The 23,588-nt window shown below is 50.1% G+C and overlaps 1 protein-coding gene across 7 annotated transcripts in view; it reads left to right on the top strand.

Moving 5' to 3' along the window:
* The first annotated feature begins 385 nt into the window (after nt 1-385).
* The window catches only part of LOC122370114 (F-actin-uncapping protein LRRC16A-like), a 55,779-nt gene continuing 32,576 nt past the window's right edge, over nt 386-23,588 (top strand). For 4 of the 7 annotated variants that reach the window (XM_043345381.1, XM_043345386.1, XM_043345383.1 and 1 more), the window contains exons 1-18: nt 404-844; nt 5,005-5,102; nt 5,454-5,504; nt 5,849-5,908; nt 6,115-6,242; nt 7,042-7,210; nt 7,628-7,701; nt 9,414-9,578; nt 9,880-9,974; nt 11,170-11,220; nt 12,824-13,089; nt 13,288-13,469; nt 13,961-14,112; nt 14,508-14,650; nt 15,000-15,115; nt 15,504-15,641; nt 15,918-16,083; nt 16,477-16,650. In XM_043345381.1, the coding sequence (XP_043201316.1) occupies nt 808-844; nt 5,005-5,102; nt 5,454-5,504; nt 5,849-5,908; nt 6,115-6,242; nt 7,042-7,210; nt 7,628-7,701; nt 9,414-9,578; nt 9,880-9,974; nt 11,170-11,220; nt 12,824-13,089; nt 13,288-13,469; nt 13,961-14,112; nt 14,508-14,650; nt 15,000-15,115; nt 15,504-15,641; nt 15,918-16,083; nt 16,477-16,650 (2,265 nt within the window). In that variant the 5' untranslated portion in view covers nt 404-807. Of the gene's footprint in view, nt 845-5,004; nt 5,103-5,453; nt 5,505-5,848; nt 5,909-6,114; nt 6,243-7,041; nt 7,211-7,627; nt 7,702-9,413; nt 9,579-9,879; nt 9,975-11,169; nt 11,221-12,823; nt 13,090-13,287; nt 13,470-13,960; nt 14,113-14,507; nt 14,651-14,999; nt 15,116-15,503; nt 15,642-15,917; nt 16,084-16,476; nt 16,651-23,588 lie in introns of all 7 variants that reach the window. The other 3 variants (XM_043345387.1, XM_043345384.1, XM_043345385.1) reach the window with 2 other exon arrangements.

Raw genomic sequence — 23,588 nt, 5'->3', positions numbered from 1 at the left:
GCGTGTCCTGTTTGGTCTACATGCCGATTTTGAGGCGATTTGAAAGGGTCCGGAATCTGCATGTACGAGATTGATATCAATCTGCATGCAATTATACAAACGTTATTGAGTGGCAGCTAGGAAATCACAGCTCAGCTGATCTTACGTTACTGTGATTTCGGTCTGCCTTTTTGTCAAAGTTTCCTAAAACATGAGTAGATTTTCTTTTGATTTACTTTTGAGCAAGGTGAAATGTCAATTTTTACAAAACATTATTAATGAGAAGATGATAATTTCCCAAAATTACCCTCATATCAAAATCATTTTCTTCTTTAAAAGGCTAGCCAGCTGAGTTCCTTATAGCTCATTTTGTTGTATTAGTCATACCCAGCACGGGCTTGGTTTCGCCCAAAACCGTTTTGGTTTGAGTGAGCCCAGCCTTGAGACGTGTATTGTTGAATGTTTTCAGTGTACTTTGCTGTGCGATTGGTAAGAAGTATGTGGTGACTCTCAAGCAATGAAAATGGAAGCATTGTTCACGACCGGAAGATGAGGTTTCCTTTATTATGGTGATCCATCAAGATTCATCACCTCGTTTTAATTCATTTTCCAAGTTCACCGTGATGAGTTAATGGGAGCGAGGCCTACTTTTGTGTGAAAGTGTACCTAATAGCTCAAGATATTGGGTCAGTTACAAGCTCAATGAAAGGTGCATTTAATACTGTATTTTTGATACAAGCCCATAGTAACTTTCTTTGAAAGTCTACCTGCATTTACCACTGTTCAAGATTCTGATTTGGTCAGCGTCATCCATTTGTATGATCAAGCATGTCCATCAGAAGTGTGCTTACCAGAGACCTTAATGGTAAGATATTTATCATCTCTACAGCCATGTTGTAACAATAATTATTAGGTACTTTGATACACTTAGCCACACTATAATTACAAACATTAATATCATCCATTTCATTGCTGTCAAAATGTGCCTTTGGGGGGAGGGAAAGTGAATAAGTTTATAGCAACATGCTGTCATTTATTTTCTGATTCCTTAGCTGTTCTGTATGAATATATTTGTTCTTCAGTCTCTTGTGACCTTTGAGTTAAGCTAGGTTTATGTCATTGTTGCTCTTGTTATTCAAAGAATAATGTTTTTATTGGGTGTGTGTTGTCTTGTCATATAATCAAAAAAGTTTTTTTTTCTGAGAACATGTCATAAATTGTATAACACACATTTCTGTCTTCTGTCTTAGTGTTCCATGCAATGTGGTTTCAAGTGATCAATGGACAGCTTGTGATGTCAGGTGTGTAATTTCTATTGGCTGCTTTTGGGCTGCATGGCTCTCATCAAGTTATGCCTAGTTTGAGTTCTAATGAAGGACAGCCTATCCTAATTTCCCAGGTCAAGTGAGGGGGTTCTACTCATACCCAGCTGTTGAGCATTTACCTCTTGTTTACTGCTGAGTAGGACACAGTAACATGAATCAGCATGACTTAAAAGTGCATTAGTGTAGAATTTTGAAGGTGTAAGATTGTAATCGTTTGGGAAAGCCGTGCCATTAACCAACAGCTTTGGTTTTGTTTACCAGGATCAGCTCAGTTGCCCCGATAAATTGTCCGGCCGTTCCGGATACCGCCAAAACAACTTGTCCGGCCGTTCCGGATACCGCTAAAACGTACCATCTTGTCCGGCCGTTCCGGATACCGCTAAAACGTACCATCTTGTCCGGCCGTTCCGGATACCGGAAAAACGTACCGGCCTTCTTGGCCACGTCTCTGGCTCCTCACATCTCAACGTTGAGGGCATTTGGATCGCTGTCATGAGTCTCCCAGCTCGCTTACTTCAGTTGCTGTTGGCTTTTTATTTTATTTTTCATTCTGAACTCAAATGCTACTGCCAAGCTGGAATTGGTCCCAGGTATTGGACCCCTCAGGCGAGGGGTGTCCGATTTCCGATCGGGTAAATGCGTGGTGAACGTGAACTCCCGGTTCGAGCCCCTCCAGCGCCCGTTCCGTCGGAGATAGCCTACTGTCGGCGTCGCTAATCGCAGCACAGGCCAGGTGGCTGCATTTAGGATGGTCAGCTCGGTCGTATCTCAAAATGTCGACTTGTGAATCATCATCCAGTCAAACATTCTGCCCGCTTGGAGCTTTCTGATCGAATGATATTGCTTAGGATGTGGGTAACGACCTTTACTTAGGTTTCGTTTTTAACCTCGCAAGTCCGTCTGTTATTAAAAATTATTCGAACTCCGTATTTCATGAAAGCAGCTCCTAAGCTTTTTCGTTCGTCTGCATCCATTAAACACGTGAGGCGTTCCACGACAAATCGACAAATAAAAAATTAAATTTGCACCCTCATATTTTATTATTCGTTGAAAACTGGTTTATGGGGTTGTGATGGGCGGGGAAGCCAGCTGTGGCAAGGATTTTTTTTCTTCGAGCAACGGTTTCCGAGATATAGCCTCGGGCAATTCCTGGAGTTCGCGCTGCAGCCCTATGTTTGGCGGCCTATAACTCAGAAACTATTGGTTTTTTACGATAAAAACTTTATATGGTTCAACTCACAATCAACCAACAAACATTTTGGCTATCTCGGATTTTCAATTTTTGATAATTTTGATCACGTGACCTTTCGTCCTATTTTTCGAAGAGTGATCTTGATATTTTCCCCACTGAAAGTTACAATTTTGTCTGATGACGATTAAAGCCTTATTGATTGTCATGCATATGCGATAATAAAAAAGTGGTTATCGCTCTGCGTTGACCTCAGGTCAAGTCATTTTTATGACCTGTCCATTATTATGAGCGGGAGCGACAGCGAGATCTCGAGAATAAAGCAAGATAGCGACAAGCGGTAAACGGTAAAGGGTACACACGGATAAGGTCTATAATTTTTACTGAGGTCATTTTCAGGTCAGGTCAAAGATGACGTCACAGGAGCTATAAGGAAGTCAAAATAGGGGCACTATACATATATATGAAGTTTTTCTCGAATAACTTTCAAGGTATCCCAGCTAGGAACAAACTAATAGCACCATCGTGATCCTCTCGTCGATCCGCATCGAAACATATGTATGTTGACCTCGAAAGGTCGAAAGGTCAAAAGTTGACCCTAGGTCACGTGATCTAAGGTCAACTTTTGACCTTTCGACCTTTCGAGGTCAACATACATATGTTTCGATGCGGATCGACGAGAGGATCACGATGGTGCTATTAGTTTGTTCCTAGCTGGGATACCTTGAAAGTTATTCGAGAAAAACTTCATATATATGTATAGTGCCCCTATTTTGACTTCCTTATAGCTCCTGTGACGTCATCTTTGACCTGACCTGAAAATGACCTCAGTAAAAATTATAGACCTTATCCGTGTGTACCCTTTACCGTTTACCGCTTGTCGCTATCTTGCTTTATTCTCGAGATCTCGCTGTCGCTCCCGCTCGTAATAATGGACAGGTCATAAAAATGACCTGACCTGAGGTCAACGCAGGGCGATAACCACTTTTTTATTATCGCATATGAATGACAATTGATAAAGCTTTAATCGTCGTCAGACAAAATTGCAACTCTCAGTGGGGAAAATATCAAGGTCACTCTTCGAAAAATAGGACAAAATGTCACGTGATCAAAATTTTCAAAAATTGAAAATCCGAGATAGCCAAAATGTTTGTTGGTTGATTGTGAGTTGAACCATATGAAGTTTTATCCTAAAAAACTAATAGTTTCTGAGTTATAGGCCGCCAAACATAGGGCTGCAGCGCAAACTCCAAGAATTGCCCGAGGCTATATCTCGGAAACCGTTGTTCGAAGAAAAAAAATCCTTGCCACAGCTGGCTTCCCCGCCCATCACAGCCCATTAGACCAATTTTAAGCAAAAAATAAAATATGAGGGTGCAGGGCACTTGTCGATTTGTCGTGGAACGCCCCACGTACCCCACGCCTTGAATGTTCAACTGAAATATAAACAGTTCGAGAAGATTACGAAATTAGAAACTGAGATGTTGAAATGCACTCTGGATCAGAAGATGTGTCAGCTCCCTCATTTGTTTTACACATACTTGTTCTCTAATTAGCAGCCTTTTTGAAATGTAGGTAACATTCATTTTTTGTTTCTCTACAAAAATATGTCGATCGGCAACTCCTCTGAGCGTTTTTCTTCGTCATCTTTTATCGTAGGTTTTTGGCTTGTTTCCTTCAAAACAAGCAACTGGTGTTTTGGCTACTAATTTACAAACAATGAGTGTTTCATTGAAATCAACTAATGGCTGGTGCGGGCATTTGAAAAGTCTTCTGGTATGAATTACAAGAAGCAGAGCCTTCACAATGAACACACAGCTTTACATGCACCGCTGTCGCATTGTTCCCTCGCAGCTGATTTTTCCTCGATACTTTTCACATTGTTCCAAAACACCGTCCTTGTTTCTCGGTACCGGCGCTACCCCGCGGCTCTTGGTACCGTGATTTTCGCCCCGTGTTTCACGGAGCGGGCCCCCTGCGTGCGGTGGTGTACGGAACATCCCCAGCGCCGCGGCCGTCACCACGATTGGTGTCACGCTGGTGTCGGGTGACTCACCGCTTCGCGGGCTGCACGACCTTCCAGTTTAATGGAACGCTGCACGGCCGCCTGCAGACGACCGGCCACCTAGAGCTGCCGGTTTCTCGCTGGTTCGAATCACATGGGGAGCTCCGTGGGACCGTTAATACCGGTGCCTGATTAACTGTCCGGTACTGACACGCATGTGTGGTCGCTCCCGCGTGGTCACTCGGGAATAATGCCACTAGGTACTACAGATTGCGCCGTCATACGAGCCCTCCGTTGCTGACCAGAGAAAAGGTTGACTGCCGGTGCCGGAGGTGGTTTAAAGCCGGACACTGTTTGTTCTGTGCTCTTTACCGTGCTGCCGGCGTGTGTGTCGGTCGGTGACCCATTCTAAACACCGATGAGGGTGTAGTGCCGCTCTCAGTTTCCGTATCGCTTGTGTGACGGCGACCGGTCGTGGCTCTGACGTACCCGCGCCCACCTTACAGAGAGCATCCGGTCATGTCTGGGCCGGTCGGTGAAAATATCCATGAAGTGCATGGTCCGAATGGAAACGAAACAGGACAAGTTCGAGAACCGGGTCCTGGTGAGTTATAAGGCAGTGGCGAAACAGATCAGGTTTTCGATGCAGCTGTGGTATGTAATATTGCCATGTTTTAGTGTATCAACAAGAAAAGTTAAAGTGGAAGCTTGTTGGCAAAACCTGATGGGGCCGCTGTTAGCGTGTTAAGTGAACGTGCACTTTAGAAGTGCAATCGCTTGCTTATTGACTAGTTCACTTGGCAGGGGAGTTGAATTTGACACGAATTGGCCGAGAACGTCCGTAGCTTTTTCGAGTGTCGAAGGGATTAGGGGCTTTGGTCGAGTGGTACCCTTGTAACTATCTCTGCAACGGCCTTTTGACGCGCCATACTAACTCCGTGTTCCAATCCCCCAGGCGTTCTCAGCATGTCGTTTGTTCATCATGACGGCCAAGGTTCCATCCCGGGTAAGTAGTTCAGTTGATTCCGCGACACTTCTCACACGGAACTCTACTTAGAACATGAGACTGCCGTCTAAGCTACCGCGGTTTCGGACATCCGACGATTGTCTGAACGAGGTTTTCCGGTATTCTAACGTCTGTTAAAATCGGTGCGTAGTGATGCTGGTAGCCAAAGCTCCTATGAATATGAATATTGGATGCTTTTGTCAGTCGTCAATATTGTGCGTGCTTTCTAGTGTAGGAATAATGAGCGATATTCAAGACAGGTGTCAGTGGCTAGGCGGATAAAAGCAGTGTCAAACTGCTGTTGATCGATTAGTTTCTGACTTACTCCGTGATTCTGTTTTCAGATTGACCATCATTTCCACTACCTGGATATTCAGGCCATCGAGAGCAAGCACCCGAACGAGGTAGGTTTAGGGCGGGTGGAATGGACTGCGGTGACACCATGGCTGACAACTGGCTACTCTGTTAGGACCGGTAGTGGCCTACACCGTCCACTAGTGTAAACCTACACACAGTAGCGCTGTTATCCGCATTACACCAGTACGCTGTTATCCACGTAATCCGTCATTTATAGCCTCCCTAACACTCCCGACCCCGTCGTGCCGCACAGTTTTGTCTGGTGGTGAACGACAAGCGCTACACGTTCATCCCGGCTGACGAGCGGCACAACGAAATTGACGCCATGATCACCAACCTGGGCGTCTCCATCAAGAATGTGTTCCCCACGGTGCCACTCAGGTGAGTGCCCTGCTGTCTCCCTGTGCTGGCACTCGGTATTGTGGGACGGTGTGCGGTTTACTCCTTCCCTGGTACTCGTGCGTTGATATATCCGGTTTTGAGAAGGATTTTACGCTTAAGCGATGTTTTACGCAGTCCGTGCCGCGACTCGGTGCTGACGTGCAGGGTTTGATTTTTGGTTTCTTATAAGTATCTTTTTTGTAGCCGTACGTCTATGCGATGAGTGCCACCCGCCCGTATTGCGTGATGTTTTACGTATGGTTCCGGTCGCGTGGTTTGCGGTGTGCCGTGTTTTGGGTGTTCGATTGCCGTGCGTTTGAGCAGTTGTATGATGTGTTTGGTCTGTGTCGTCGTCCTTTTGTCCCGCGTGCTCTGTACCTCTGGTGCGTGCGGGATTTGCGGTGTTTGTGGCGTGTGGTCTGTCACTCCCCGCCGGCGCCGGAGGCCCGAGGTCGTCATGGCCTGCTGCCATCGAGATCAGCCAGTCATTGAATCCGGTGTTGGTAAATGAACGGGTGGTTTCACCAGTTACTCTGTCAAACCCGTTCAGGATGATAAAAAAAACTGATGAAAATGAATGACTGACGACCTAATGTCGCTAGTCTGGTCATCCTGGCAACAAATGCATCAACTTTGATTCCGGATATCGAGCGCAGTGACAGTGCTGGCTGATCTCGACGGCGCGGCGGGGGCCGAGCGACAGTTTCCCCACTGCCGATGTCCGTCGGCAGTACCCCGAGTGTCCCGTGTGGCTAACACTCCGTACCCGCTCCCCTGGCTCCCCCGCCCACCTACACAGCCACATAGTTCGGAAGGTGGAGGTGGTGCCGGCCCGCCGGCTGCAGAAACTGCACGAGGTGGCGCGGCTGGTGGAGGCGCGCGAGCCCGTGCCGTGCGGCGGGTTCTCCACCCAGTACGCCTGCATGTGCGACTACCACAACCTGCCCTACCGGGACGAGGTGGCCTGGGTAGGTGACCCGCCCCGTCCCGGCCCGTCCCGGATGTGTCCGCAGATGGGCCGGCGAGCGCGACTGCTGGAGTGGGCGGGGTGTGGGAACGGAAATCGAGCCCTAGAGGGGCGGTTTTGTCTGGAGGCCGATAGAAAGGTTTTCTGTTTGTTTCTCGTGCTGAGCTGGCGAATTTAAAGTACTTGTTTCTGTTATTACTCTGCAATTAATTGCAATCTAACCGGTTGTCTGTTTCATTTGACGTGGCATTTTGTCCGTGCAGCCTTTACCAGTGTAACATTTTGCATATATTCTAGTCAACAAATCCACAATCACCTCAGTAGGTGACCACTCACTGACCAGTACCGGCCAAAACATCGTTTTTATGCCGATAAGCGTGCTATGATTTTCGACCACTGACACTGACCCGTAACACAGGATGTGGACACTATCTACTTGTCTCACGACTCCCGGGAGCTCAGTCTGCAAGACTTCGACCACCTCGATCCCAAGTAAGTCGGCTGGAGCAGCGCCGGGCACCGCACGCCCCACGACCATCCCTGGCTGCCCTGGCGGGTGGAGATGTAGGGGAACTTTACTGCCGATCGGGCCGAGACTGACAAGAACGTTATCGCCTTACTCAAGCCTTACGTGGGGCTCCAGTCTCTGTGACAAAATCACACCCAGTTCTCACCATCAAGTTACTGTTCTCTGAACGGCCTTGAGGTCTCACTCTGCCGCCCGGAACTCCAGCCCAGCCCTTACCTCCCTCCCCGGCCCCTCCCCAGCCGTTAGCGCCGCCCGGCCTCCCCTCACCCGTCGCCGCCCGGCCTCCCCTCGCCCATCCCCGCTGTCCCAATTGCAGCCACACGATGGTTCAGTGAGTATGATCGACCACTGACTCACAGGGTGTGACATTGCGCTGAGATAGGCGGCCGGTCGGCCCGGGGCGCCGTGCGGTAACCACACGGGGTCGAGGTCAGATGACAGCCGCCGTCTCCGGTGTCACTGTCGGAGGATAGGGGGAGGGGGATGGCCGCGGGTGGGGTATATCTGGGCGAAGACGGGGGGGGGGGAGATGATGACATGACTTGATGATCGGGTGAGAGGCAGATGAGCGGAAAATCAGGTGAATATGCCGGGCTATCAGCGGGCTAGTGGCTGGGATACAGTCATACGGCTTCCTGAGCTCAGCATTGGTGGATGAAGGTTTGTTATATCGCCGGATCGGTAGCTGATGATATCTGTCTTTTTTTTTTCTCATACTATTGGGTTCAGTTGTATGATATCGCCGGGTATTGGTGAGTCGGTAGCGGGTTGCTGTCGGCGGGCTCACACCAGAGGTATCGGTGGGCCGCGGGGCCGGCGTGCCCGATCGTTGCGTGGGATGGTGGCCTATTGGCACAGCGACGATAAGGACCGATAAACGATACCACCAGGGTGGAATTTACTGTGCAGCCCGCTTATTGAATGGAAGCCGATAGCGCGGGCCGAAAACCATAGACGCGGCTGGACTCTGGTCTTTCAGACTGCCGAATAAATTCATCGGCCGGCATTGAACATAACCGGGTGTTTTGCTGTGCTCGCGTTTCTTTTAGTATGTATGCGGGGCACGGTCGTGTAGGTGCGCCCGTTCCGTCCATCTGTTGGGAGCGGACGGGAAATTCCGGGCGGATGCTGCCGACGTGCCGTTTTACGGACGTCGTAAAATGCCGTAATATCTGGGGTCAGCGCGGTCCGTGTCTGTAGCGCTGACACTCGGTCATACCCGGTTACTGTGGCTAGGACGGTCCATATTTAGCGCTGACCCTCGGTCATGCTTCCTGACGGGGAGGCTAGATTACGGGCTCTTGTCTGCGCCGTATGGCCAAGTGTAGACAGCCGTCACACGCCCCTGAAACGATGTGATTAGAATTTACCTGCACCGCTAATTATTATTTTTACGTTGCCAGATGACGACTGAATACTTTTTTAACCGGATTCCTTTCCTCACCTCACAGTAATACGCAATACGCATGTTTGTTTAAAGTGCCGCTCATCAATAACCAAGTGTATGTTGTTTTTCTATATCAAAATATGTTTTATTTAGTAGGTACTACGGAACTATGTTGCAACGCTACATTTGTATTGAAACATCCGTATCTCGCATTTGACAAAATCACAATCCTGTATAGCATCGATATCGATGAATGCTACTCCCCTCACGTTCCCCTCCCCCTTGCAGAGATCTGGTGCCCATCATCTCTGCTCTCGAGTACAACACGTGGTTCACCAAGCTACGCATCTCTCACCTGAGGCTCTCCCACGAGGCCGCCGAGCGGCTGCTGCACGTGCTGAAGAAGTCCGTCAGTCTGGAGGAGGTCTACCTCGACAACACCGGCCTGAAGGCGTGAGTGGAGCGCGTGCGACTGTCGGTGTTGGTCTGTTAGGGAGGGAGTGGGGGTCAAGACTATATTTATGCGATACGTTGCCAAGTTGCGGCTAGATTTGCGCCTCACATTTATAACATTTTTACCATGATTATGTTTGCGTTTATATTTGTTTTTATCACGCGGAGAAAAATTGCCGATTGTCAGCGTTAAATTTGCTCTACGCCCTGTTAGCTACACGATATTCATGTTCGCTATCCCCAGCTGTATATACACCGCCCGCCTGTCTTCCTGACCTGACCCGTGACCATGTCTACTCAGCGACTACGCGAGCAAGCTGTCGATGGCGCTGCTGGCCAACTCCAGCTCTCTCCTGACTGTGCTGGACGTATCTCACAACCCCATCGAAGACAAAGGTGCGTACTTGCCCAGTCGTGCTGACAGGGTACCCGGTACCAGCCGTAGGGAGGGGGGGGGGGGTACTGAAATGAACCCATGAGGACCGAGAGGTGCGTCCCCAGTCGCGCTGACAGGGCAACCCCGGTACCAGCCGAACGGAGAGTTCCGTAATGAACCCGTGAGGTAGGGAGGCTCCATTCGCGGGAGAAAGCCGCCGAGTTCCCCTCCTGGCGAGGGGGAGAGGGGCCCGGGATCCCCGTGCTGAAATCCGAGACGGGTGCTCTCTGCCGACAGCTGGCGACCAGCTGGACACTCGCCGTGCCCCCGCTGTAACCAGAGGGGCGGAGATAAGAGGGTCGTCTCCCCAAATGGAATGGGGGTGATCTGGGGTTTGATAAATGCCAGTATTTTCCGGAAGGCTAGGCAGACAATATTTTGCTGATTTGAGTTAGGCAGATGTTGTTCAGCTGTAGAAATGGGATGATCAGTCGAAGTAGAAATTAATTAGTCACTTTAATCAGCTAGGCAACCAGTGACGCACCGCTTTCCTTATATGCCCACGATTGTGGCAGCTATAGCTATGCTGAGTTGCTCATCTCTGACGTCTGAGGGATGACGAGCTCTCAGGCTGGTCCGGCGGGCAGCTGCCTAGAGACCCGGCACTGGCCGTTTTTTAGGCATTTATCGTGCAGTCAGAATTAGCAAGTGAGTGTTCTGTGTACCGATAAGTATTATTGCCTTTGGGAAATAATGGCTCAGATACAAGGGGTCTGTTCCAGTCGCACTTCCGCTTCCTAACACCCTTAACTCCTCCAAGATTGCTTCCCTGTTCCAGTGGCAGCTCTAGCCCCTACAAAGCTAAGGAGTCCCTGCTCCAACCTCCTCTATCTTGCTCTTGGAGGAGTTTAGAGGTGTTAGGAAGTGCGACTGGAACAGACCCAAGGATGACCTCCTCCAGAATATTTCTTTTGTGGTTCCCCGGCGGAATTGATTAGCTATCATGGTTGTCACAGCTTGAGTCTTGCACGATATTATGACTTTCCTTCGGTGTTTACACCTTCAGCTGTTTCTGTTTTTTTTTTTGCCCCATTTCAATCGCGTCTGTGGATGTTTGAGCCCACTATTTTCCTCTCGGATGTTTCTCTGTTCCCCAATCTGTCTCTCTTTGGCTGCGTTTCCGACCACTGTTGCACCGTTTGCACTCTGTTTTAGGTGTATCCCACTTTGTACCGGCCATTGCCAAGCTGGCGGAGACTCCACCAGGTTTGAACCCGTCCCCCGCGCCTTGTTTAACGCATTAGCGCCAGTCTGCCCGGTCGTGTGCGCTCGTCTGTGTCCGTCCCCGTCGCTCTGGGCTATGTGTCGCTGTATGTGGAGGTCGGCCGCGGATGCGCTGGCCCGCAGCCTGGCTAGCTGAGACGGTCTGCAGGCTAGCTGAACGTTGTGTATATACTCGTGGCCCCATGCTGCATGTCCACAGACCAGCGGCAGTGGTATCAGAAGCGACGGTGGTGCTAGTGTGTGGTGATGGTGGTGATGGAGGTGGTAGTAGTCGTATGTCTGTCTTGAGCCGCTTGACTGTCAGCTTTCTGAGGATCTAGCCAACAAGAGATGCGCCGCTGCTTTGACGCTAGACGTCTTCTGCCGTTGTACTGTCGCTTGACGGCCGCAGCTGCATAAGTCGATGGAAGTGAATGCCATCAAACTTAAGATTCTGCATTGACTGGATGGACGCTGTCAGTTGATGCGCACAATTGGTTTTCTAAGTTGTCACCCAATGACCCTGTTCATCTCTTCAAAATTAAACTTGATATACTTATGCTAAAGCAAAGCACGAAGTAAACCTGTTCTTTTTCACAATGTCGAAAAGTCATGCCTCGAGCAGTGACAGCAATGAAGCACACCACAATTTCTATCACTTGTTACGTATGGTGTCAAACGTGAACCGAGGCCTGCGGTCGCTGGAGGAGCGACACGCCTTCGCCTCGATCCGTTTCTTTTATATATGTTCCACGTCCGCCGCTGCTTTGGTGATGGGTTGCCCGGGAGAGTTAGGCGCACAGACGGATAATACAAATTGTTGTAGTGAGAGCTCAAACCATATCTCCCTGGGTAGACGATCTCAATGTAATAAGGCACTTCTATTTCCGTCTGTGCGCCCATCTTTGTCCGTGTAGGGGTCGGTGTCCGTGTCTATAAGACCCGGCAATGTGTCCCGTACGGCAGCAGGTGTATCCGTGCTCTGTGACTGACCGGGAGTGGCCAGGGTATGGAGCTAAAGTTGTCCCCCGCTCGTATCGTGTATATTGTACAGGTAGTGTCCCACAGCTCACTGACAGGGAACGGTGGCGTATGTGTCGTATAGAGTCGGCTGTAACTGACGCGGGACGGTGAATGGTAACCGTAGGACCGGTATACGGGTCATCAGTGGTCATATCCATCTAACTGGAGGACGCGAAATGAGCTCGCCATTGACATATTGCTGACATATAAAAAATTGGATCATTATATCGATCCTTTAGTGGTATTGATGTTGCTTTAAGAGCGATTAAGTTTAAGGCAGTCGAGGTTGTTTGTTAATTACGTATTCGGCTTGATAATTAGCAGATGCTCTCGCTGTTACATTACCCTTTTATTGCTTCGAGGAACTCGGCTTATTCATTCTGCTGACCAGACGTGTCCTGTTCGGACAATTCTTGCTTTCTACTTTCAACTTTGAAGCCTGGCCTAGTGCTTATCAGCTAAGGTTAGGGCCTTGCTGACGACTGCCTCCACCTCGATATAAGACCACCGCCCCCGGCAGCTGCCCACCTATACGCGAGTCCCGTCACAGGTCCCGCTTGTGACGGCCATCCTGTCGTTGCAGGCGCGTCTCACCTGACGGGCCCGGTGGGCCGCGCCGCCAAGGGGCTCCGGCAGCTGGCCTTCTCCCACTGCGGCCTGACCGCCAAGGGCGTGAACCACCTGTGTCACGCGCTCAGTCTGAACCGTACCATGGCCACCACGCTGACCACACTCGACCTGAGCGGTAACAACATGAAGGAGGAGGTGACCAACCTGTACAACTTCCTGGCGCAGCCGAACGCCGTGCAGTCGCTCAACGTCAGCTCCTGCGACCTGCTGCTCGACTCGGTGAGAGGGGTTGCCGGGGGGAGAGAGAGGTTATATGTGTCTGATAAATCTCTGGTAAATGGTAAATGCCCCTCAATAAATTGGCGACGATGCTCACTCTTGGCTGTATGTCGATGTCTATCTCATTATTCGAGTAGTGTCATTGACTGGCTAATGGCTATCTTAGCTTACTGATATATTTTTACTGCTGTATTTCAGATATTCGGCGCGCTTCTGCGCGGCTGTACCCAGAACCTATCGCGGCTGGACATATCCAAGAACGTCTTCAACACGAAAAAGTCCAAGGACATTCCGCCTTCGTTCAAGCAGTTCTTCACTAGCACCATCGCGCTCAAGTATCTCAACTGTTCAGGATGTCGCATGCCGCTAGAGGCTCTCAAGTACGTTTGGGGTTTTATGTGGAGTATTTACGAACGTTTTATGTGTTTTCGCTCAGCTTTATAGTGCTTTGAAAGGCGGTCTTTTCTGGCGGAATGGTATTTCATTCCGAAAGTTGTTTGCAAAACTTTACCAAAGCGCTGAGTGTGAAAACGTTTGTTTGATTATTTGAAGCACGTTCTCATTTTGAGGTTAGGATGAGTGAAGGATCAATGATTTCTGCCAGTTGCTTTATTTTCATACATATGTCGTATTTTGATGTCTTTAGATTCTTTTCTACCCTGTCCTGTCAGGAGCAAGTGGCTAGGTCTGGTGACGGTGAGCTTGTAGCCCACTTTAGTGTACAGCTGTGTACAACTTTAGTGTACTATCAGCTGACACTACCTGCTACCTTCTGTCAGGAACCTGCTGCTGGGCTTGGCCTGTAACGAGTGGACTCTATGGTGTACAGACCTCTCTATCAGCTGACGCCCCCCCCCCCCCCCTCCTTCAGAAACCTGCTGCTGGGCCTGGCCTGTAACGAATCCACCGAGGACGTGGAGCTGGACCTCAGCTCCAACGGACTGGGATCCACCGGCGCACACGTCCTCGAGTCGTGTATTCACGGCGTCAAGTGCGTCTCGTCGCTGGATATCAGCGAAAACGGTACGGAGTGCTCCTGCATCACCCGCCCTCCGATTTACCCTGACAGGCAGTGACGCTGTTTGCCGTTTGACTCTCTGTGTCTACTGTCATTACTATCAATTAGTGTAGCCCACGGGTATGTTGCTTGTTTGCAAGTATCATTTTTCTCTTACGCAATCGTTGTATTTAAACCAACGGCATATTATAACAGGCTGCTGTTGTCTGCTCATACGTCTGAACCTCACCCCGCCCTTTGCAAGTTGGAGCGAAGACTGCCCCGCAATCTGCGTTGTGTGACAGCTGTGTCACAACTGTTAGGTACAGTCAAACCTATCGTGCGCCTTATAGCAGATGTGCGTCAGTCAGCTCGGAGTGCCAAGCATTTACGGTGATTGTATTGTATCCCTATTCTCCAGGTCTGGAGCAGGACCTCTCTGGCGTGGTAACAGCCGTCAGCCGCAACAAGTCGGTCCGCACCCTAAAAATGGGCCGAAACCTGATCAACATCAAGTCGAAGCACGTCCACCACGTGGTCGAGGCCGTGGTGCAAATGATACAGGTTAGAAATAAGAAAGCATCGGCTAGGCGCGAGTGCTCAGCCAGGCGAACAGCTTACTTCGTTCAGTAGATGTGCTGTAAAATGTTATTGCTGGTTGTATGTGGAACTGAAGACATTAGCATCTTAGTAAGCATTGCATGATTCGAATGTATCTTCATTGCCGTTCGATTCCCGGCTGTGTAAAGCCGGAAAAGACCTAAAGATTCTGTGTAAAGCCGGATGTACGTTTTGCTGCACCATTCTCCCCAACCGGAGTGTCACACCTGACCCGTTGTCACGTGTGCCTCCCTTCTCCCTGGCCAGATTGTTTCATACTCGAGCTGACACCACTGACCTCCTCACCACACAGGAGGACGACTGTATGGTGGAGGTGCTGCACCTGAACGACTCCCGACTCAAGTCGGACCTCTACAGCCTACTCAACGCCCTCGGCAGCAACAGCTGTCTCCAGACGCTCGACATCAGGTAACGGGGGGGGGGGGCCTGTCGGGAGGCGGATGGGCAGTGGACCTGGGGCGGGACGGAACTGGCAAATTTTAGTGTAAGGGAGGTGGAGCAGAACTACCTATGAGGCTATGAGGCAGTTCTGAATATAATTCACCTGCTATGTTAGACAGTCACTGCTCGGAGCTGTTAGTTCCGCTTCGCGGCTGAACCGAGGCTCACTTCTGAACCCTCCTGTAGCATTTACCACCAGACCTAGGCCCATATTTATTTTCCCCCTCACTCGACGCCCTGACGGTGAACGCACCTAGTCTTATCTCCCAGAGTCAAGGTCAGCAACTGACCCACCAGACGTGCTCAGTCTATCTTCGAGAACAGCGGGTGACCGTCCCTCCCTTTTGACCCGCAGCGGTAACCTGATGGGCGACACGGGCGCTCGACTCCTCTCCAAAGCACTCCAGATCAACTGCCGGCTGCGGCAGATCTGTCTGGACAGAAACGGCATCAGCCTGCAGGGACTGTCGGACATCGCCTACGGACTTCAATGGCGAGATACTAGATAGAGATGGGATAAGTGGCATTGGGGTGAAGAGCGGGATGTTGCTATCGCTATCACCTTCTGACAATATATCTACTTATGAATAAGTCATCGTCCTAATAATCAGATGCTAGAGCCTTGGATGTCCCTGGTCGTTGTTTCCAGTTTTTTTTTCTGAGTTGCTGGTTGTTGCCGACTTTTCATTACGGAAGTGTACAAACTGTACTTGCACATGGCTCAAGGCTGCTTCCGCTCCCACATTGACCGCCCTGTCCGCTGTTTCAGTAACTACACCCTGAAGTACATCCCGGCGCCGCTGCACGACCTCACGCCCTGTATGAAGCTCTCTCCGGAGCGGACAGAAGCCGTGTGGCGCCGTCTGCAGGACCTGCTACATCGAAACACTGCGCCCCGCGGCCGGCCCAGCGGCCAGGCCTTCCGGCTACAGCAGGTCAGTTGGGGGGGGGGGGGGCCTGAGACAACTTGGTACGATCGGCGGACCCGTGTCGTAGCATAACGAGCGGCCGGCCCAGCGGCCAGGCCTTCCGGCTGCAGCAGGTTGTGGGTGGGAGCTTGTCCTGGCGCACTACGGGCAGCGGGCCTGTGTCTCGGGACGCAGTATAATCGGTAGGCCTGTGTCATGAAAGCTATTATCTGAGAGGGGGCGCGACGTAAAGCACTACGGTATGCGGGCTTGGGACAGAGCATGCGACAGTAGGCAGGACCTTGTCATAACGCGCCACAGTCGACGGGACAGTGGCATTACGCTTTACGGACGGCTGGTCTGTGTCGTATAGCTACACGGGGTCTGCTCACATCTAACCTTTTACTCCTCTCCCCACAGGGTCTTCTGCTGAGCAGCGCCCAGCAGATGCTGGACCGGCTGGTGGCGCAGATCCGCGAGCAGGTGCGCACCCTGCGAGAGGCCGGCGGCGCCGCCACAGAGGCCGAGCGGCCGCCCGAGCAGGCTATCGCGCGGGCAGAGGCCGTCTGCGGAGACGCCCAGCGCTGCAAACAGGTCAGTCCCGGCGGCGCACGGGGTGACGTGGGGCTGACAGGGGTGATACGTCGGGACACTCAGCTGACATTGGTTACAGAATATGGTCTTACAATGGAACTCCCAGGACTGACAGATCACCTGAGATGACATCAGTAATACTGGTTACATTTACCGGGTCACACTGTCCTTTTTCATAAAGATTCTACAATCCGATTGTAGTTTGTACATTTGTAGTTTTCAAAGTACAATTTTACAAACTACTACTTTTCATAAAGCCTGGACATGCGGCGTCAATAGAATTGTACTTTCGATCCGGGAGCGTAGTTTTGCGGGGCTTCGTCTCCATGGCAGCGGAGTAAACAAAAACTTCTGCAACAGTTTTCGATTTTGTGTTGCAAATTGCGTATGGTGTGCTGACAGTTTTTTTGCAATTTTTAGAAAGAAATAACCATTGATAAATAACTTGAATTGCTTTTAGGGATCAGCCATCGCTTTGCCCATGCATAGTTAGAACTTTTATGCTGAAAGTATTAACATTTTCAACATTGTAATCATTTGAAGATGTGCCTGTTTCGAGATTTGGTATCTGAGTAGGTAAGCCCAACAAGTCATTAGTTTCTTGAAAGACTGTTTCATGAATTGTTCAGACAATAATGCAAAAATGACTGAAAAAGTTTTAGGTATGACCTCAGTAAGCCTATCCGAGTTATAGAGACTAGAGTGGCAATTAAGGATGTTGTTGACCGTCATATTAGGTACCTACCTAGCGACGGGCTATATGACAGCTTGCTTTGAGCCTTGAAATACCCGTTTTGATAAGTAATGCAACCTAGTGAAACATGAAGCAACAAGAAAGCCAGCGAATAAAATGCCAAAATCAAAATGCAAGAGCATTGTGACGAAGCGAGAAGCAAATAGATGGAGCCGGAGGCTGGAGCTACCCAGGAGACGGGATGAAAACTGATGAAAATACAAGCCTTTCCTAAAGGAAATGAATTACATCTTGAGAGAATTACATCTTGAAGAGAAGGTGCATGGTCATTCCATGTGTTGGTTGAAGAGACTGAGCCGGAAACGAATAGGACATGATCGTAAGTTGCTCTTTTTCCAGAAAATTTCATCCGCAAAAAAGACTGCTATGTTAATGTAAGATTATGAGCAATGTTAAAAAAATGTTACATGAGTCGATCGATGGTAGGTATAGTACCTAGGCTAATGTATTCAGATATTGATATCAATAATAACAAGGCATATATATCCTTCACTTTTAGATATTACTCGTGAACTTAATATGACTGCCTAGTGCCTACTGATAAATGGTCCGTATGAATAAGGAAAATAAATTGTTGATAAAATGCCGTCTCTTTATCGAATTATAAACTCTGAATAGGCCCGAACGATGATACGAGTTTCAGCGCCTTAGTTCCATCTGTTCAAAAACGCCATTGGCGTGGGTCAGCCGGATCGAGGGGGGTCGGGTCGAGCCGTTCAATGCCGACATTTTTCGGAAATGTGACACACATGAAGTTATATATAAACAGGAAAGTGATGAAAATAACCAGTCAAGTGCCTTTTGGGCGAAGAACGAGCGAGCGAGCGAGCGAGTGAGCCCTGCATGTGCAGGGCGCCAGGGTACCTCCAACTGGCTCGTGCAATGTGCACGGCACCCTACCAACCGTTTACTAGCTGTGCACCAAAGTCGGATGCAAGCGGCCCAGCCGTTCCCAAGATCTGGATGTGGCGCCCTGCCGTGCGCACGTGCAAACTGGGCCGAAACCAAGGCCATGTATACATATAGGGCCCAAACTGACTTTACACAGTACTCTATCTAACCGGTCCCCAACCGTGTACCAAATTTGAGCGCAATCGGCCCAGCGGTTCTCTATACATTTGGAGGCACTCCCTGCAAGTACCTCCTTGAAAATGAACACCCCTGACTTTTCACGTGGCACGCAGTAGCGGCGGAACACCTTCAATTAAGGGGGGAGGGCACTGCCGACTTTTGGTCCCATTCTTTCCATGCAACGCCCATAGGGCTAATGTTAAAATGACAAAATCAAGGGGGCACGGTGCCCCGGTGCCCCCCCCCCCCCCATTCCACCGCCTATGGTGGCACGGAGGGTCTTTGAAATGCATCAGGAGTGTTCAATTACGGGGTGGAAGGAATAGGACTACCCAACAAAAAAGACCGCAGGCCAATCGGTCCAGCCGTTGCTGAGATATTAGCCTCTCAAAAGTGTTACAGGCCGGGCCGGACCGGGCCGCTCAATACTGAGATTTTTCCGTTTTATTGAAAAGGCCTCACTTCGCTCGCTGCGCCCTCTCGCTCGTAATAATACATATCGTGTATCTGAGCATTATGGTTATTATTGAATTAAATTATTAGCAACGCTAAGCTGATTCCTATACTTCATCTTCGAAAATCTACACACGGTTAGGGCGTTGTAGATTTCGATTGTATTTTCCGTCAAGTAAATCCCAAAATCAGAGGAACCGTTCTTTTTATGAAACAGATTGCTAGTTTTTTGGCTGATAATTGCCGAATGTGAGTTGTAGGTTTGTGGAATTGTAGTTTGTACTTTCGGATTGTACTTTTTCCTTTATGAAACATATTTGTACAATCGAAAGTACAAACCTACAAAGTACAACTACAATTCTACAATTCCAGGCTTTATGAAAAAGGACACAGTCGGCAGAATCATTATCCTACGAGCGGTCCCAATATCAGTCTGGGCCACGGATCCGTAGCAGAGGATCGAGGGTCACCAATCACCATGTATATCTGTAAGCGCGGGTGTCAGACACCGTCTTACTCTGTCTGTGCCTACGAAGAGCAATCTGGTACCGTCGAGACAAATGTACAGGGTGTCCCATAAGTTCGTTCTCACCTAAATTTTACGTTTTTAGGCTTTCTTGCTTAAAGGCACGCTGAAATTGGTTCGTAACTGAGCTTACATGGTTGCCATGGCTGGTAGAAATATGCTCCACAGTAGCTAATTTCTGTAGACAAAATAGTTTTTGCTAGAGAACCCGCTTCCTACAGAGACGGCTAACGCCGCAACATAGAGGTCGCCGATACGGGTACGTCTCAGTATTTAGTCAGCACGTGACCATTCGCGACGATTGAGGGTGATTGAGGCCTACCAGTCTGTAGCCAATATCCATCGCTAACTGGACGCACAGTCAGCAAGTGACGCCGATGATTTGTTGGGAGTCAATAACTGCAAGTTTATCCTCTTTCTAGCCAGCCCTCAGGAATGAGCCAAGTGGCCAAAACTGTGTGGCGCCAAAGTGGCCATCAAAAAGGTCAAAGGGTTAGAAAGTTGGTAAACAGACTTTTCAGGATGGATTACCAGCTGTCTAAGAGTGTTCTTTCGGGGTACATAACTCAAGGTGACTTAAGCTTTGCTTACCGGAGGGCTCAAAACAATCAAAAACGTCTTAAAATGGCCAAACATGAGTTTCGTTATGCCTGAGGCTAAACAAAACTAGAGGGCTGATGACATCAACCAGGTCATCTGGACTAACTAGTCCACGTTCGAGATGAAACACCCGTCCAAACCCGAAAACAACCCCATAAGGGCGAAGGAGGAGACCTTCATTTCGTCCCGTTATGTTCCTATGCAAAAGGCCAGGGTCACTGTGTTGTGGGGTTATAGGCGTTCTGGAGTTGATCAAGTTACAAGTGGCAACCCGGAAACAGTTTTGGGAAGCAGAATGCTTTTCCAAGAACATCTAGGAGGAATTTCAGCCCTCAAGCTGAACTCGAACCGCGAGTATGAACACATTTATAGAGGAGAAAATGGCATCCGGGAGGTCGTAGGCCCATCTTCAGGCAAGACAGTGCATCAGTGCACAGGTCAAGCAAAGCTTAAAAGCGGTGCAAGGAGACTGTGACAGGCGTTTGTGGCAAGATCACATGCCAGGCACCTCATCGGATCAAAATTTCATAAAAATTTGTTGGTTATGCTGAAGTTGAGGCTCGTTGAAGCGTAGCGCTGTTCCAGCCTCGAGGAGCTCACGGCGCATGTCAAGTCAGTCTGGGTTAACTTTAAGCCTGCTATGCAGCCAAACATGCCGGTTGGCATGCCGCAGCATGTATTCATGTGTTTGCCTATTAAATGGGGAGCACATTGAGGGGTCATTAATATACCAAAACGCAATGTACTCTGTTTCACATGCAAACATAATGTGAGAACGAACTTATGGGACACCCTGTATTTTCGCAGGCTGGCTCACATATTGCATTAGATATTAAACTTAGCGGGAAACAGGATTCTGATGCTGTCAGGATGCTGAATCTGGCATTGCACTTAGTTAGTTCGTTGCTTGCCATGTTTCTAGATTGCCGCTTGACTATGAAACTCTTGATTGACTATGAATATGGAGTCCAACACTGTCACACACGCCGCCGGTCCCCCGATCTGTTGTGTCTGCCGTTGACCTTTTTCGTCGTCGCGCTCCCACCGTCTGTTTGGCCGCCCGGCCCGTGTTGGACCAGCCGCTGGCACCGTTCCATCAGTGGCTGTTTACCTGGACAGGCTCCAGCGCTGTCTGCTGGGCGGGGCTGTTCAAGGTAGAGGGCAACACAACAGCGGAGGACGTGTGCGGACAGAGAAAACAAAGATGTCGGAGAGGAATGATATGAAGATAATGAGAGTGGGAAATTATTGAAAGCGATCCAACTTGAAAGTATGGTCATTGTGGTACGAAATGAGACATGCATACCTTTTTTGTAAGATAGACAAAGTTTTTGTTCGCTTTCTTCAAAACGAAGTCCATGTGCTGATATGAGGAGCCTCCGAGCCTCCCGCCTCCGGGTCCCGGATCAGTGATGGCCCGGTCGGTAGGGAAATAGGGAAGGTGCTGGTACGAAAATGTAGCTCTGCAGAATGTTCGCAAAGGGTGTCCAGATGACGCCAATTCAATGTGTTCCGAAGTTGATAATGGATTTGATGGGCATTGCTCGTCTTTTTGCGTCACGCTGTCTTCCTGTCCTGGATAAGCGATATCGCGAGCCCCGTTTTACATCACGCATCGCTAATATTACCCCACACTACCTGCCATCCGCGGCTGGTCGACGGCTGTCAGGGCGCAATGCGGAAGGAGGGTCAGGGATGTGTCTTGCCAAGTTCCGCTTTCTTTTCGTCGCTATGTTGCCTTTGGTTACTCACGGATACAGTAGGTAATGCCGTTGATCTTCGTTGCTCCGGTACAATGAAACTCCATCCAACTGTCGGGGCAGCCTCCGCCTGCGCAGGGCGTCGTTTGTGATTGAAACTAGAGTAGACGCCTTCTGCGCTCTTTCTCTTTTGTGGACAGCCCTAATCTGCGCAGGATGCTGTTTGTGATTTTATTTTAGCGTGCCTTCTGTTCTTGTTTCCCTTCGAGGGCAGCCTTGTCTGCACAGGTCACTTTTTGTGACCGGAACCCAGCGCACCTTCTGCGCTCGGTGCCACTGTTTGTTTTCCGGGGCCTTGCTGGCCCGGTCTCCTGGTCCCGGTCTGAGCTCACCGCCGGAGCTGATCGATCGGTTATCTGCGCCCAGTGATGTGATTGGCAAAACAAACGCCATGACTGATGTTGAAATGGAAGACGTCGCTGCCCATTTCAAAACGACTTCCGATTGGTCAATATGTGTCATTTGGATGTTATACCTGCAATACACCTACTCGTTCCATCGGGTCTCCGATTCTCGTCCGCAAAACAAACACACGTAAGAGAACACCTTCATCTGCGAGATGGCCACCCATTAATAACCAGAACCGCTGCCAAATGGGGTGTCATTCAGTGACGTCACACCTAGTGTCACACGTGACGTCATGTTTGACGTCACCCACTGCATCTGCCGGTGGTCGTGCAGGAGAAGGTAGGCGGGCGGCAGGGCGCGGTTTCCGTCCGCCAAAGTTCCGGCTCTCTCTGCCTACCGACACCCTTCCGAGTCGGGTCCGTGTTACGCCAGCCGAGCAGGCGTGGGGGCGGCGGTGTATGAGTGTGGGGGCATCTCTCGCCTTAATCGGTGGAGCGGCCGCCGCCCGCCGGCTATATTTACCCCTGGCTGACACCCAGCCGCTCGGCCCGGCTACCCGCCGCCGCCGCCGGCCCAGAACGCCGCGGAGATCGGCCCGGGCTGACCGCGGCGGAGCGGGCACGGCAGAAGTAGAGGCGCGGAGAGTGATCTGCCTGCAATCTGTGGTGGGGAGTGTGGAGTTGACGATCAGTCGCGGTGGTGCGGTGAGCAGCACCAACCGCATTGAATCGCTGAGACGGTCTATTGATGGGATGTGACGAGTGGTGGCGACTGGCGGTGTCAAATGACACACAGTGTCCGCTAGTGGTGTCATATGACACGCACAAGTGATGCGTTGTGACGGCGAGTGAACTAAGGGTGGAATGAACATCGTTCGTCAGTGATAAAATTATTGGCGGGTTCGGCGGCGGTGACCTCGGCTGCCCGTAAGAGGGCCCAGCAGAAGGTCGATGGGTGTAACCCTGTGATTCACCCACCGTAGTAACTATCTGCCATTCCCTGTTGGGGAGCGGCTCCAAACTGGGGTGTGACTCGGTGAATCAGACTCCGCGAGTATCTTCCACCCTCCAGTGAAGGAGCGTCACCCAGCTGTGCTCGACCCACCCCGGCTGTCTTCTGTGACTCCCGGTGACTCCAACTCCGGGTAATCAGCGCGGACATGGCTCCGCCCGGCCCGGACTCGGAGTCTGACTCTGTGACTCGGCCGGCGGCCGGCGGAGGGGACGGAGCGACAAAGGTGGCCGAGTCACCCGCCTGGGAGCCCGTGGTGGACTTTTGGGGATCGGCAGTGGCCGGCGACGACGACGATATGCCAGCAGTGAGGACGAAAAGAAATTGGAAACAGGAGGAGGAGGAAGGTGAAGAGGAGAAGAAAGAGGAGGAGACGGTGGTGGAAGAGGAGATAAAGAAGAAAAAGGAATCCGAG

The sequence above is a fragment of the Amphibalanus amphitrite genome, unplaced genomic scaffold (genome assembly GCF_019059575.1).
Source record: "Amphibalanus amphitrite isolate SeventyFive unplaced genomic scaffold, NRLGWU_Aamphi_draft 001100F_arrow, whole genome shotgun sequence".
Lineage (NCBI taxonomy): Eukaryota > Metazoa > Arthropoda > Thecostraca > Balanomorpha > Balanidae > Amphibalanus > Amphibalanus amphitrite.
Note: the sequence above shows the minus strand (reverse complement) of the source record. Positions and strands in the feature narration are given on the sequence as shown.